This window comes from Zootoca vivipara, chromosome 12, assembly GCF_965207765.1.
Source record: "Zootoca vivipara chromosome 12, rZooViv2.hap1.1, whole genome shotgun sequence".
NCBI classification, from domain to species: Eukaryota; Metazoa; Chordata; class Lepidosauria; order Squamata; family Lacertidae; genus Zootoca; species Zootoca vivipara.
Window position 1 is genome coordinate 13,597,903 of NC_142595.1, and position 16,379 is coordinate 13,614,281.

The 16,379-nt window shown below is 48.3% G+C and overlaps 1 protein-coding gene and 1 long non-coding RNA gene across 3 annotated transcripts in view; both read right to left on the bottom strand.

Moving 5' to 3' along the window:
• MYO1D (myosin ID) overlaps positions 1-4,479 on the bottom strand; it is a 172,705-nt gene extending 168,226 nt beyond the window's left edge. The window contains exon 1 of one of the 2 annotated variants that reach the window (XM_035136261.3): positions 4,340-4,471. In XM_035136261.3, the coding sequence (XP_034992152.3) occupies positions 4,340-4,434 (95 nt within the window). In that variant the 5' untranslated portion in view covers positions 4,435-4,471. Of the gene's footprint in view, positions 1-4,339 lie in introns of both variants that reach the window. The other variant, XM_088654990.1, reaches the window with a different exon arrangement.
• A 2,799-nt stretch (positions 4,480-7,278) lies between these two features.
• LOC148683793 (uncharacterized) lies at positions 7,279-13,985 on the bottom strand. The gene is made up of 3 exons (XR_015946533.1): positions 13,800-13,985; positions 8,049-8,134; positions 7,279-7,543 (listed from the first exon to the last, which is right to left on the bottom strand). It is a non-coding gene; the product is annotated as an uncharacterized LOC148683793 (long non-coding RNA).
• Positions 13,986-16,379: the final 2,394 nt, after the last annotated feature.

A 16,379-nucleotide genomic window follows, 5' to 3' on the forward strand; every position in this document is an offset into this window, starting at 1 on the left:
GGCGCCAAGGAAGAGGAAGAGGAAAAGGAAGTTTCCTGTCGGCGCCCTGAAACGGATGTTGCTGCCCCGCCAAATCACCCAGCAGCATGTCCCATGTGGAGTCACGACTGACCAGGAGCCGGCAAGAGCTGCAGCAGGCCCCCCCGAGAGCCGACCAGCAGGACCCCGCGAGAGCCGCAGGTCCCGGCAGTACAGCGCGCCAAGCCCCGACCAAGCAGGACCCCACGAGGGCCGACCCGAGAGAGTCAACAACAGCGCGCCGTGCCGATCCGCAACCCAGCGGGACCCGGCGAGAGCTGTAGCGCGAGCCGCACGAAGCCCCGATTGAGCGGGAGCAGGGAAGAGGTGCAGCGCTCGCCGAGCCCCGACTCAGCAGGAGCCTGCAACAGCGCGCTACGCCGACCCCCGACACAGCAGGACCCGGTGAGAGGCGCAGCACACGCCGCACCGAGCCCTGACTGAGCGGGAGCCAGCAAGAGCTGCAGCAGGACCCTGCGAGAGCCGCAGGTCCCGGCAGTACAGCGCGCCGAGCCCCGACCAAGCAGGACCCCACGAGGGCTGACCTGGGAGAGCCGACAACAGCGCGCCGTGTCGATCCCTGACCCAGCGGGACCCGGCGAGAGCTGTAGCGCGAGCCGCACAAAGCCCCGATTGAGCGGGAGCAGGGAAGAGGTGTAGCGCTCGCCGAGCCCCGACTCAGCAGGAGCCTGCAACAGCGCGCTACGCTGACCCCTGACACAGCAGGACCCGGTGAGAGGCGCAGCACACGCCGCACCGAGCCCTGACTGAGCGGGAGCCGGCAACAGCGCGCCGCACCGTGCCCCTACTGAGCAGGAGCCGGCAAAAGGCGCAGCGCTCGCCGAGCTCCGACCCAGCGGGAGCCTGAACAGCACGCCTCCCCGAGGTGAGAGCCGGTGAGACCCGGGACCCGGTGAGAGCCAGCAACAGCCCGCCCCGACTCAGCAAAAGCCGGCAAGCGCTCGCGGAGCCGAGCCCCGGCCGAGGGGAGCCGGCAACAGCCGCAGCGTGCGCAACGCCAAGCCCCGACGGCAAGAGCCACAGTGTGCAGCGCACCATGCCGAGCCCCAAAGCCCAGTTTCAAAACACTACCGGTACAGTACCCTACTTTCTTTTCTTGCCTTGCCCACTTTACAAAATGCATGGTTAATAAAAAATACTTAATAAAAAATAAGACATCCCCTGAAAATAAGCCGTGGTGTTTTTTTTTGGAGGAAAAATAAATTTAAGACGTGTCTTATTTTAGGAGAAACACGGTATATGGCTCCTTCTAGCTCTATGATGACTCCCGAACATTCTCCCATCCAGGAACTGACATAGCCCAGATTTTCAAGGAACTTCCATTAGGCAACTCTAGATAGTTCTCTTGCTTCTAGAAGAACAGGCATCACTACTCTTGTGATCCTGAAAACACTTTTGGTAGTGGATTTTCAAGAGAGATTTGGAAGACAAGGAGGACAAATAAGCCCATGTATAGGTGAAATAATGTTATATCGCACGAGGGGAGAGAGGCTTCCGTAGGAGACCAGAAATCCTGTTCATCAGTTATGTCTTTCAAACCAAACTGCACAATTTATCCCTAGATGAATTAGGGCTTATGCTAACGTCCTAAGCATATTTACTTAAAAATAAACTGAACTGAAACCAATGGAACAAAGTTCCATAAAGATATGTCCAGGATCAGCATGTCTGTTTTCATGAAATATAAACTTTGCCAACCCAGAAATGCTCATATGTGCCAAATGTGTTTAAATATAGTGACATGTCTACAGCCACAGACCACACACCCGCCCAGAGAAATGGAATCCCATTTTGCCACGAAACCAACAAAAATAGGCACTGACCAGCTGCTGCAACTGAGCTAAACATCTAGAAGAGAAGATGCCTGTTAACTGCAAGAAAGCTAGATGCAACTTCTTTGCAATGAAGGAAGATAATATATATTTGCAAAAAGTTTTGATATTCCACGTAGCAAGCCTAAGCATACTTATTTGAAAATAAGTTCCATTCAAATAAATGGAAGGGTTCAAACAAGCACTCTCAAAATCATAAATATAAATGCTACTTTCTGAACGATGGTGAGGGGAGAGAAGACTGAAATTTTTACCTTCTTTTTCTTCTTCTCTCCCCTCCCCTTCAAATTCTTTTCCCTCTTCCGCCTTCAAGAATTTCAGCCATTATTCTGTTCCTTGAAAGAGCTGTTTGCCCTGGCATAGTGATTATGCAATAGCCACAGGGCAGGTGTTTCATGATCACATTGCCAACACATGGCAGCCCTGGAGGGAATTAGCAATTAATCATCATATTCAATTCTGCTTTTTCTAAGAAGCAATTAAGAGTTCAGTTTTTAAACATATTTTAATTACTGAAAAGGAAGATGTGCCAGGTAACCCAACTCAGCTACCATTTTCGCTGGATGAAGATTCTGTACAGGATGGCAAAATACTCTCAGACTTTGGCCACAACTGCTGTGCACAACACAGATCAGAAAGAGATACTCAGTCTCCTCTTCTCTGTTCACTTGCTGGAGCTGCCAACACAATGGCTGGTATTTTGTTTTATTTTTACAGGCTGCTATGCAATCCTGGCTGGGTAATATGGGGGCAAATCCCATGATCCCTAGCTAACAGGACCAGTGGTCAGGGATGATGGGAACTGTAGTCCAAAACATCTGGAGGGCTAAAGGTTGGGGAAGCCTGATTTAAGGCAACGAAAGCATTTCTGGTTGGAATGATGAGTCTTTTGTTGCTTCAGTTCATTCAGCCCAACTTTACCAACTTTGTTTGAACTTCATTCTGCAACTTGGGGAGTGGAGGCTAGGTGATATGTTAGACAGCTTTTCTGCAGTTTACCCATTCTCTGATTATGAAACATTTTGTGGTCTGGATTTCACAGGCAGAATAGGAATGTGGGCATGGTGATGATGGCAGGATCCCTGAGTAACCACACCTTACCAATGCTATGATTAAGATGCACTACAAACATGGCATTCAAATCACAGTGCTTACTGATGAACGTTGAAATAGTGGTCATAAAAATCTCTCTATGCTCTCCTTTGGGAGGGCACCTACCCTGAAAGGCAGGGAAAGGTCAAAATACTTAAGATAAATAAAGTGCAATGAAATACCTTTGGGGTATTTCAAGCAGTTACTTCGGTTTTGCTGTTGAGGATGGCTATTGAGCCTGAGGCAGGGTGTCAGCAGGTGGACCCTTGATCTGACCTAGCAGGACCACACATGTACAATACACAAGGGGGCAACCTACAGCTCAAGGGTCAGGGTCACCTACAGTCCTCCACCACCTTCAGTGAGGTCTGCCAAGCCCTAAATAATGAACGGATAGAAGAGTAAAAGTGAGAAAAGGGTACTGTGAACAGGTGTGAGAGAGGATGAGTGAGTCTGGAAGGGAGAGAATGAATGAAGAGGCAGACAGGCAAGCTCTTCCACCTACTTTTTGCTCCAAACCTCCCCACACACCCCATCACCGGTAGATGGTCCACAGCTACCTTCCCCCAAAAGAATATGGTCTCTGACTCATCCCCGTGACAAAACCATTGATGTATGATTCTATGAAAACTAACACCCTCCTTATGGCCACTACTGGCAGTAAGATGTTACAGAATTAGACTGACATCCTATTTAAGTGACTGGATTTTAAAAACAAAAAACCCCGCAAAATCATTATCAGGATAAGATTAAACGAGCCTATCCACAGAAGGAAACTTTTGCAACCAGGTGCACTTCAGGCAGCGACCAGGAAAACGGAGTTGCCAACCAACCAGGAAATAATCCGATCGGAATCTTGCCTCTTCCCACGAACTCACCCCAATGGGCCCAGAGGCAACCCGCCCTGTCTTTCGCACGCCACTCCACGCGCACCGGGGAGCCGCATCAACGCCTAGGCGGCTTTCCGGGGCAGAGAGGGCTCGCAAGGATGTAAAAAGAGCTCCAGGTACCCGCGAGAGAAACGCTGCTCGCTGCTGCTGAAGCGCTGAGTTCGAATCGCGCGCAAACCCCCCGACCCTTAGCCTTTGGTTGATCTAACGAAAACCGCTGCCCCTTTCCCGGGCGGGCGCCACCCCAAAATCACCCTGCGGCGAAAGTCCGGACGGAGAGACGGGCAGGAGCCCCTTCCCCATCCACCAGGTGAAACGAGGGCACCTGCCTGCTTCCCCCCATCCCAGTCTCTACCCACCAATCAGAGAGATCTCTGCTCCTGCCCCCTCCCTCGGAAATTCGATGGGGAGGGGCGCCGGGAGAGAGAGAGAGAGAGAGAGACCCGCGACGCCCCGCCCACGCCCCCGTTCCTGCTTTCTTTTTACCTCAGCCGGAGGTTGGCCATGAACTCGGGCATGGAGACGGCGTCGAGGAGCACGAAGTCCGCCTTGCCGAACTCGAGGCTCTCCTGCTCTGCCATGGCGCTAGGAAGGGGCGAAGGGACCCGGCGGACGGAGCGGCGAGCCCACACGGCGGGCGAAGGCGAAGAGAAGAACGGGCGCGCGCGCCGGAGCCGGGCAGAAAAGCGCAGCCGACCGTCCGACGGAGTCTACTCGAGAAGGCCACGCCCCCTTCACCTGAGAGGCCGCTCGAGACTGGAGGCGCGCGCGTCACGCCCGAGTTGGGCGGGGCTGCGGGCAGGGAGAAGCCACGCCCACTCTCGGATGCCTGCCGCCCGGGCAACCGCCGCCCCTCCCCTCTCTCGCTCTAGGAAAAGCTTGCAGGGCCACCTGGCGGCTCGTTCCGAGCGGCGCGCTTGCGTACGACGTGACGTTCAAACGTCGTCTCTCGACGTAGGTAGCTTGGAACGCTTGTAGCCCGCCTTTCCTATCAAGGAGCTCCAGGCGAGGTGCGTGGTTTTTCTTTTCCTTTCCTCTTTTATTTCCACAACCATCTTGTGAGGTAGGCTAAGCCCACAGAGAGTGGCTTCAATGGGTTTCTTTTTTTAAAATGATTTTCAGTTTTATACATTTCCATAATTTTACAGTCATTTTAACATTTCAAAGCTTGACTTCCTTCCCCCTCTTTCTGCAGTTCCTTAAATTTATTTTTCATATTTTCTGCATACCTAAATTAACTTAATTTGTTCATTTATTCATCAGTTTTAAATATATACTCTTATGAAATTGCAGGTTATTACAATACAGTGGAACCTCGGTTTACAACTACCTCCCTTTACGAAAACCTCCGTTTACGAACGCCACAGACACATAAGTGTTTACATTCGGGTTCCACGGCGTCGGATGCGCAGACACGATCTGCGCAGCACATGCACAGAAGCGCTCTATCGGCGCTTTACGCACGCACAGAAGCGTGCCTTCAGTGAGCGAATGCCTTGCTGAGCAAACGCCTCCGCGGAATGGATTGCGTTCGCAAACCGAGGTACCACTGTAATAAGTGAGAGCTGGATCATAAAGAAGGCTGATAGCCAAAGAATTGATGCTTTTGAATAATGGTGCTGGAGGAGACTGTTGAGAGTCCCATGGACTGCAAGAATATCAAACCTATCCATTCTTAAGAAAATCAGCCCTGAGTGTTCACTGGAAGGACAGATCCTGAAGCTGAGGCTCCAATACTTTGGCCACCTCATGAGAAGAGAAGACTCCCTGGAAAAAACCCTGATGTTGGGAAAGATGGAGGGCACAAGGAGAAGGGGACGGCAGAGGACGAGATGGTTGGACAGTGTTCTTGAAGCCACCAACATGAGTGACCAAACTGCAGGAGGCAGTGGAAGACAGGAGTGCCTGGCGTGCTCTGGTCCATGGGGTCACGAAGAGTCGGACACGACTAAACGACTTAACAACAACAACAACAATCCTGCCAATGTTCTTATCTGTTTACAGTTTGTTTGTAAATATTCAATAAACCATTTCTTTATTATTATTATTATTAATAATAATATATTTTTATTTATACTTTTCAGGTTTATACATTTCACTGATTTTACAATCATTTTGACATTTCAAAACTTGACTTCCTTCCCCCTCTTTCTTTGGTTCCTTAAATTTATTTTTAATTTATTTTTGACATATCCAAATAAACTAAATTTGTTGATTTATTCATCTGCTTTAAATACTTACTCTTATGAAACTGCAGATTATTACAATAATCCTGCCAATGTTCTTATCTGTTTACAGTTTGTAAATATTCAATAAATGATTTCCATTCTTTTATAAAAAGTTTGTTACCTTGATTTCTAATTTTTCTGGTAAGTTTTGCTGTTTCTGCATGTTCCATAAGTTTTTCTATCCATTCTTCTTTCGCTGGGACTTCTTTCGATTTTTGAGCAAGTAACATTCAAGCCGCTGTAGTCACATATATGAATAAATTTCTGTACAGTTTGGGTAGTTCTGTCCCTATAATTCCCCAAAGGAAAGCTTCTGTGGTTTTTTGTTTTGTTTTTTTACAAACATTATTTTAAACATCTTTTTCAATTCATTATATATCATTTCCCAGTAAGCTTTAACCTTACTACAAGACCATCACATATGATAAAAACTTTCTTTCTCTTTACATTTCCAGCATTTATTTGATTTAGATTTATACATTTTTGCCAGTTTACTTGGTGTTAGGTACTGTTATAAGAAAAACTGTGCTCCTTTCCCTTATGGGGTATCCAAGAGCCCATATAGAGTCATTAAGTGGGCTCCCTGTTGGTAGGAGAAAATAACAGAGGCCAACCAGAGAGTATTGAGAAGCAAAGCAGCTAGTAAGCCTGATCTTTATTAAACTGTTGCAACAGGGTCCTCATTTACCACACGCAGGAGAGAGGAGGAACCCAGAACAATGGTGTGCAAGCCCTTATATAGACTTTTTAAATTGCCCACCCTGTAGCTCAAGACTACTCCCAAAAACATCATACATACATCACAGAAGGAGGCAGGTCTACAGCAGAAATACATCACAGGAGGCTATCTACAGCAGAAATTCTGTCTGCCAGGATACCTGACAGTGGTCACTGATTGCTTTACCTGGGCAGCCCTGCCATTCTTCTATGCTGGTAAATACTTAAATTTCTGAATGCAGGCCACAGGCTCACAGACAAATACGCCCTTAGGACAGGTAAACAAAGGACAATGAAGAGGCTTTCCCCTTTCCTTCCTCCTTGCAGAGAAATATTTGAGGTCAATTTGGGAGGGTCAAAATGGTTTGGGAGGGTCAAAATGGTTTCAGGATTGCTCTCCTGTACTATTTCAGACACGTGGTTTATATACTTAGGTGTGTGTTTCCCTTGTACATTTATGAACGTTTATATTTGGGACCCTAGAATTCTTATAACAGTACCATTGATACGGTATATCATTTTCATATAATTTTCTCTTAGACCATAACATGCTGTATGTTTTCTATCCATATTCCTCAATGGGTTTCATGAGTGAGTCCAGGTTGGAGATGCTAATGCCCCAACCTTTCTTTTTTCTTTTTTAAGAATCCAATGCAATGTCTTTGGGATATTTCAAGCTGCTACTTCGGTTTTGCTGTTGAGAATGGATAAGGAGGATGAGGCAGGATGTCAGCCTCGGCGGACCCTTGATTTCATTGCATTTTTAAAACAAAGGAAAAAGAATATTTATTGCAGAGTTTTCCAAACTTTTCATGCTGCTGACGCTCTTTTTAGACATGCAACATTTCGCGACACGGTCATTCCATTTTACTAGCAAAGCAGAGGTGAAACTATCCCCTTTGCAGCCTACACACTGCATTAAACACGCTAATGTGTCACAAGGCACAGTTTGGAAAGTTCTGCTTTATTGTTCTGTTATGAGAGGAGAAGCACAAGTTAGGTAGAGACCTTCCCCGATAAAGGGGACAACAAGAAAAGAGAAAATGCACTAGTAAAGTGGACTTAACGAAAACATGCAATGCAGCTTCCCATAGCTGTCATAAAAAGAACATGCTGTGAGATGCAGCAATCTCTTCGTTGGACGCTAATCCTAGCTGTTGCACTGCACATGTCTCCTTACAGAGTTTCTGCTCTCTGACACAAAGGCAGTAAACCAATGTACTATTATTATTATTATTATTATACTCTACCTTTTCCCCCGACAGGGACTCAAGGTGGTTTTCAGATAATGTAAGAATAGTTAAAAACATGGGGGGACGGGGGACGGAACACACACCTATAATTAAAAAAACAATCTAACATTAATAGAATTAAAACTCTCTGTAGGAAAGATCTATTAAAAACATACAGACAATCGCACCAAAAACAGCAGGGCACCAGCCCTTTCGTTAAAAACAGTCAGGTCTCAAAAGCCTGTGGAAAGACAACGGGGGGCGGGGCGGGGGGACCAGTTCAGCTTCTCTAGGGAAGGAGTTCCCAGGTTGAACTGGAGCAAAACAATGTAAACGTTGACTTGGGGATGTGGTGCTCATCTCGCTTTCAGGCCAAGGGAGTCGGTGTTTGTCTGCAGGCAGCTTTCCAGGTCATGTGGCCAGCATGACTAAACTGCTTCTAGCACAACGGGACACCGTGACGGAAGCCAGAGCGCACGGAAATGCCATCTACCTTCCCGCCGCAGTGCTATCTATCTCATTGCACTGGCATGCTTTTGAACTGCCGGATTGGCAGGAGCTGGGACAGAGCAACGGGAGCTCACCCCGTCACAGGGATTCAAACCGCCGACCTTCTGATCAGCAAGCCCAAGAGGCTCAGTGGTTTAGACCACAGCGCCACCCTCGTCTTGGAGCAGCCACCACCAAGAAGGCCCTCTTCCGTGTCCCCACCAAGTGTCCCTGCAAGGGTGGCGGGACCAGGAGAAAGCCGTCGCCCGAAGATCACAAAACCCAGGCAGGTTTCGGGAATGCTGTCTTTCGGATAGCTTGCGCCTAAGCTGCATAGGGCTTTATAGCTAACTAGTGTCATTCAGCCCGTTAAAATAAACGGGCGCTAGAGCGCGTGTCTCGGCAGCGGCAAGGCCGGATCACAACCCCGGCGCTCGGCTATAGGAGAAGCCGGGGCCGCCGCGGCGCTGCCTCCTCGGCCAGGATTTACCCGCCGGCCCCGGGATCTATCCACCGTCGCCTCCTTTCCGCCCCTTGGTTGGCTGCCACCATGGGCGCCGCTGGGAGAAGGCGAGAGGTGTCGGAGCTCAGGCAGCCAAAAGCAGAAAGGAGGCGGCGGTGGGTGGATCCCGGGACCGGCGAGCCTACTCCCCGTAGGGGAGGCGGCTGAGGAGGAGGCGGGCTGAGGAGGGCGGCCCGGGCCGAGGCGGCGGGCGTCGAGCTGAGGGGGCCGCCGGGGAGGTCAGTGGCGAGGAGCGCCCCCTTTAATTTGGGTTTGAGCCCGCAACTGCCGCCGCCGCCCTCCCTCCAAATCTCCCCGCTTCTCCTATTCAGGAGTGCGCCTGCAGGGGCAACAGGAGTGAAACCCAGCCGTGCGGCTGAAGGGGCAAGGCGACGCTGGCGCTAGCGGGGATTGAGGGAGACTGTCGGCGCCGTCGTTCTCCTCAGCCATGGCGGAGAGAGGGGCGCTCGGCAGCCAGCGGCGCTACCTCACGCCTTCACTGCACCAGCCGGCATCCAACGCCTCAGCCTCTTCGGCGTCCCCGGCTGCACAGAGCATTTCAGGGCGGCAGCCGACGACGACGACGGTGCTACAGTAGCAGCTGCTTCCGGCGGCGGTGGCGGCGCCTTCATTGTCTCAGCCGGCCGCTCTCTGCGCTCCAATCCCTGTGTCCATGGGGCACATGCGCAGTAGCGCGGACACAGGGACACAGGGAATCTGGACGCAGAGACACTTGCACATTATTATATAGGATGACCAGCGCTTTGAATTGTACCCCTGAATGTCAGCTGCTGGGGATTATGGTTGGGTAGAGTGCTGTTGAGCTCGGTTTCTGCTTCAGAGGCTTCTCCTAGGGTTTTTATTGGCCACTGTGAGAGCAGGACAGTGAACTAACTGGGCCTTTGGCATGGGCGTAGCCAGGGGGGCAGGGAGGGGCACCCCCCATAATCAATAAAAATACATAGCAAAGTGAGGTTCTCCCCCCCCCCAAAAAAGACCTGCCCCCCTAATAAAAATCCTGGCTACGCCCATGGCCCTTTGGTCAAATCCAGCGGTGCTGTTCTTCTAATATATTATCTAAAACATTTCCCATAATCCTTTTCAACACGTTCGATTCCATGGCAAACTCCCAGGGGTTGTTCAGCGGAAAGGTTGATGTGGAAGCTGCCCCCCAGAAGCAGAAAATGAGAACTGCTGTTCCGGATTTAGCATCCTCTTATCAGCTCAGGTAGACTGGGACCACAAATGACACATTACAAATTTAAATTTAAACCAAGGAGATGAGAATTTGTTGCACCTGGAACTGATATGATGCTAGTAACTCAGCTGATGACACTTTGCCACTTGCTTTCCTAAATGAAGAAGCTTTAACTTCTTAAACCGCTGCATATTGGAAGGCTAAAAAGCATAGGGACAAAGCCGCTACGAAGAAAAGGTTGGGGGGAGAGAGCTCGTTCTATTAAATGCTGTGCTAAACCTTAGCTATAGGTTTACTCATCCACATTTTAGGCTATATAGCCCAACTTCCTTGTACTTCATGTTTTCTTTAGTGCAACTGTGTCCTTCCTCATTCTCCCTACTTTAGGCATGAATTGTAGTCTAGTTTCCTTGACAGACCCAAAGTTTGCAAGAGTGCTTTAAATGCTGCCTTAGTCTGGATTTCCAGCTCTTCAGCCACCTCCTTGCGTCATTAGCTGTTGCTTGGGCTACAGGCGGTAGTAGATAAGCTTTTTGCAGCGCAGAAATAAGAATGATCACCTGAGAACTGATGAAGATAAAATAATGCCTTGTGAGGAATGGCTAAAAACAATGCCTTATGAGGAACGGCTTAGGGAGCTGGGTATGTTTAGCCTGGAGAAGAGAAGGTTAGGGGGGGATATGATAGCCGTGTTCAAATATATAAAAGGATGTCATATAGAAGAGGCTGAAAGGTTGTTTTCTGCTGCTCCAGAGAAACAGACATGGAGCAATGGATTCAAGCTACAAGAAAGAAGATTCCACCTAAACATTAGGAAGAACTTCCTGACAGTAAGAGCTGTTCCACAGTGGAACTTGTTGCCAAGAAGTGTGGTGGAGTCTCCTTCTTTGGAGGTCTTTAAGCGGAGGCTTGACAGCCATCTGTCAGGAATGCTTTGATGGTGTTTCCTGCTTGGCAGGGGGTTGGACTGGATGGCCCTTGTGGTCTCTTCCAACTCTATGATTCTATAAGCTAATGGAATACCTGTAAGGGTTTAGTTTAACAGTGTGTAACCTCAGTGCTATAATCCTATAGACCAGGGGTGTCAAACTCAAATTCATCGGGGGCCGCATCAGCAGTTTGGTCACCCTCAAAGGGCCGGTTGTATCTGTAGGACTATGTGTCCACTCTTTATTATCATAAATTATTGTCACTGCATTCAATTATTACTGTTTTTTTGTAATAATGTAAGTAATAACTAGCTCTGAAAGCAGAAACATAGTCAGAATAATGGCAAGTAGATATTCAAATGTACAATTATTGTACAATTTATTGAAAAATGATTTTTGGTAACTGCACTGGGTGGTGGAGGCTCGCTAGGGTTTCATGCAGGAGCTTGGCTGAGCTACTGGTACCTGGAGATGCTGGGGTCCTTCTGCATGCAGGACAGATGTTCTGCCAGTGAGCCACCACCCTTCACCAAAGGGACTGGCTGAGGGTGACTCACTGGAGCTGCTCTCCTGGTTCCAGGGTTTAAGGGCCAGAAGTATAAAGCAGCATCCTATGTTTCTGAGGAGAGGGAGAGGGAGGGGAGGGGATGGAGGAAGGAAGGAAGGAAGGAAGAAAAGAGGGAGCGGGAGGGAGAGAGGAAGGAAAGAGGTGAGAGAAAGAAGAGTAGGAAAGAAGGAATAAAGAAGGAAACAAAAAGAAAGAGGGAGAGAAGACAGAGATAAAGAAGGAAGGAAGGAGAGGGAAAGAAAGAATAAGAACGAGAGAAAGGAAGAAAGGAAGGGAAGGGGGGGGTCGCCGCCTTGATTCAGCGCCAGAAAAGAGCGCGAAGGGACCCAGGGGCAAAAAGCATTTCCCGTGCAGCATGAGGCAGCGGGTGTCCATTTTAGGAGAAGTGCGCAAAGTCTCAGAGTTGCACGTTCGTGAGGCTGAGCCGCTGCTGAGCTCACGTTCATGAGGCTGAGCCGCGGCAGGAGGAGGAGGAGGTGAGGCAAGAGGAGGCGGAGGCAGCGGCTTGCCGGGTCGGTGCCCAGCAGCACCGTGCGGAGAGTCCCGAGCCTCTGGGACGCAGCAGTGCTCTGTAGCACTTTGAATCCTCCTCCTCCACGCGGCGCTGCTGGGTGCTTTGTCTGTGCCTCAGTAGCAGCAGCAGCAGCCGTTTCCAGGCACCGAGCCGTGGTAGGAGGAGGAGGATTCAAAGTGCTACAGAGCACTGCTGCGTCGCAGAGGCTCGGGACTCTTCGTGCAGCGCTGCCGGGCGCTGACCCGGCAAGCTGCCTCCTCCTTCTCCTGCTGTGGCTCGGGGCGCTCCATGCAGCGCTGCTCCGGCTGCCTTTCTACCCCCCCGCCCCCAGCTGTTTGTTGGCGCTGCACTTCAGCAGCAAGGTCCCGCTGCTGGGTCCCGCTGGCTGGGGCGCTCGGCGGGCCACATGACGAGGTCTGGCGGGCCGGATTTGGCCCCCGGGCCTTGTGTTTGACACCCGTGCTATAGACTGAGGCTATAATCTGACCTAGAACGTTTATCTGGGTGCAAACTCCATTTAACCCAATGGAAGTTCCTTCTGAGCAGATATATAGGCTTGTGTTATGAGCTACTTGTAGCTCACTAGGGGTGGAAAACACGAGCAAAATCAAGCTTTGTAGCTTTTTCCGTACATGCAGATGGAGATTACAAATGCTGCTGCTGCTTCCACCCGCTCCCCAGTATCAGACAGACACTCACATAAATAGCATTAGACAAGACGGAAGGACAATTTCATGAGTTTTGTATGGAAATTGGCCACTAGATGGTGCCTAGCTTGGAATGCGTATAGACTTGTGAGATGCTGGTTCCCAGTTTAGTACTTAGAAACTTTGTTTTAGGAGTTTTGCCTTGTTTCACATCTTAATCTGTGGTTCTTCTAAATAATAATAATGCAATTATAAAACAGAGGCAACAGGAAGGACTGTAATCGAATATTCCTAATGTCTGAATGCTTTTGAATAAATTTTGTTTCTAAGTAGGGCACGTAGGATTAAACTTTCAGTGAATCCCTCTTGAAACCTTACCTTGGTTTGTCAGCACTTTTGTGATCGTGCCCTTACTCCTTTATAGCTGCAATGAAGGAAACCTTGGTCCCTTATCAGCAAGGTGGTCTCTGTTCCTCAACACTGGCTCACATCATTCCAAACAGAACGAAGAAGAAACAGCTATTCAGACTACAGCTACAAGATTCTAAAATGGGTAAATATTAAACCAGGAAGCACACCCCAGCATGCATGATGGAGGGTTTGCTTGATGTTTTTATTCAAGTGTCAAATTCAGTTTCTTTTATATATATATATATATACTAGCTGGGCCGGCCACGCGTTGCTGTGGCTCAGTCTGTTAAATGGACCTTCAGAGTCCCCCTTCAGAGTCCCCTAACTTCAGAGTCCCCCTTCATTTAGCATACAATCATTCCCTCCAATACGCATGTTGTTTAAAATTCCGCCCCGTCCCAACCCTGACTCCCCCACCCAAGCGTGTTCGTGAAATCCCCGCACCCCGTCCTGACACATTCATCCTCCCCAAAGGCAGGGCCCTCCTCCACTCAGTGCCCCCGTTCCTCACCCCAGTCGCATGACGGCACGACACCCCTCTCTCTGTTCCCTACGCTGCGTGACGTCATCTCCCTTCCACGTGACGGCACCCATCACCCCAACCCCTCTATCTCTCCCCCTCGCAAACCTCTGTGGCCTAGCCGGTTCTCCCGGCTGGCCAATGCTGGGCATTGCTGTTGATTTCTGTTAAAGGCTCATATTCAGTTGGTTGACGTGGTCTTCTGTGATGTCACCGATAGTGTGCAGCCAATGGCAGCAGCTGTGGCCGTGTTGACGTCCAGCAGATGGCGCTATACCAAAGGAAATGTCTTCAGTTCCTTTGACGTCCACTGGAGGGTACTGTGGGTTTTTTAAACCTATAATCATGTTTTCACCTGTCTCAGGTGTGAAATCTGTCTGCACAAACTGCCTTAGCTTCCTTGCATATTCGCATGTGACATTGTGTCAAAATTTTAATGCAATCGGTCCAGCGGTTTCGGTTAAAAGTGGAGACGCAAACATGCTCTGGTTACATTTATATATATTTATAGATGATAGATAGATAGATAGATAGATAGATAGATAGATAGATAGATAGATAGATAGATAGATATAGATATCAATTTATTTATTTGGTTTTTCAAATTATTTACATATCACATATCCAACATACATCATAAAAACGATATTCCAAAGACTTCCCTGGACTTCCTTCCTCGCCTTTGTGGGTCCTATTGTTAATCATTTTCTCCTGCATCTTTTATAATAATCCCAATCTTTTACATCTCCATTATATCCAAAATTCACCATTAAACTACAAGCGTTATTCCAGGATTGGAAATTCAGTTACGTTTCTCATCTATTTTTGCATGACCATGACAGGATGGGCCAAGAAGGATTTGTCTCCCATATATGCTACAATAGGTTTGGTGAGGCTCGCGGTGCAGTCCTAACCCGTGTCTACTCAGAAGTCCTATTGGATTCAGTGGGGGCTGGTATTGCAGCCCCAGAAAGTGTATGTGGCATTGCAGCCACCATGCCTTTTCCTTAAAAGGTAAAGGACCGTATTTTTCGTTCCATAAGAAGCACCTGACCATAAGACTCACTTAGTTTTAGAGGAGGAAAACAAGAGAAAAAAATTATTCTGAATCAATGCCGCTGGCAGCGGCGGCGGAGGGGGGAGCAGCCCGCTTTCTTTTTTTAAAAAATATATTTTTATTGATTTTTTACATATACATCCATCAAACATTTAACACTCTTCCATGTTTTATACATTGTTTTTGACTTCCCTCAGCCACTTCTGGAGATTTCCCTACTTTATAACTTCTTCTTGTAATTCTGATTTCACTATTACTTTATCAACCCTCACTCTATTTTCATCATTTTAAATCATTTTTATAATATTTCATATCATTCTCCTTACAAAACTTCCTGCAAACCTACTAGCGTAATCTGTTGTTTGCAATTGTCTTTCAAATATTTCTCAAATTTTGTCCAATCCCTTAAGAACTTCTGGTCCCGTTGGTTTTGAATTCTTCCTGTTATCTTGTCCAATTCTGCGTGTTCCATCAACTTCATTTGCCATTCTTCCTCATGAAGTGGCCAAAGTATTGGAGCCTCAGCTTCAGGATCTGTCCTTCAGATTTCCTTCAGAATTGATAGGTTTGATCTTCTTGCAGTCCATGGGACTCTCAAGTCAAGAGTCTCCTCCTGCACCATAATTCAAAAGCATCAATTCTTCAGCGATCAGCCTTCTTTATGGTCCAGCTCTCACTTCCATACATCACTACTGGGAAAACCATAGCTTTAACTATACGGACCTTTGTCGGCAAGGTGATGTCTCTGCTTTTTAAGATGCTGTCTAGGTTTGTCATTGGTTTTCTCCCAAGAAGCAGGCTCCTTTTAATTTCATGACTGTTGTCACCATCTGCAGTGATCATGGAACCCAAGAAATTAAATCTCTCACTGCCTTCATTTCTTCCAGTTCTATTTGCCAGTAGGTGATGGGACCAGTGGCCATCATGATGTTGAGCTTCAGACCATATTTTGCGCTCTCCTCTTTTGCCCCAAAATTAGCATCCATTAAAGGAAAATCCCCCTTTCCACCCTAAACCAGGGGTCAGCAAACTTTTTCAGCAGGGGGCCGGTCCACTGTCCCTCAGACCATGTGGTGGGCCGGACTATATTTTGGAAAAAAATATGAACGAATTCCTATGCCCCACAAATAACCCAAAGATGCATTTTAAATAAAAGGACACATTCTACTCATGTAAAAACATGCTGATTCCCGGACCGTCCACGGGCCGGATTTAGAAGGCAATTGGGTCACATCTGGCCCCCGGACCTTAGTTTGGGGACCCCTGTCCTAGACTATTAAATGCAATCTCCCTAACAGAGGAAGGTTGCCCAGTCACTGTAGCATTATTTTAGGGCATTAATGCCAGGCTCTCAAGTACTTTTATCTGCTGCTAACCGCTTCCTCCACCTCCTCTTTTTTTTAGGCACATAAAATCGGGTCCTGGGCATTCTTTTAGAATGAGGCGAGGGCAGCTAAAGTTGCGTGTGAATTAAAAAATGACTGTGGCAGCACTGGAAGGAAATCAAGAGTTCC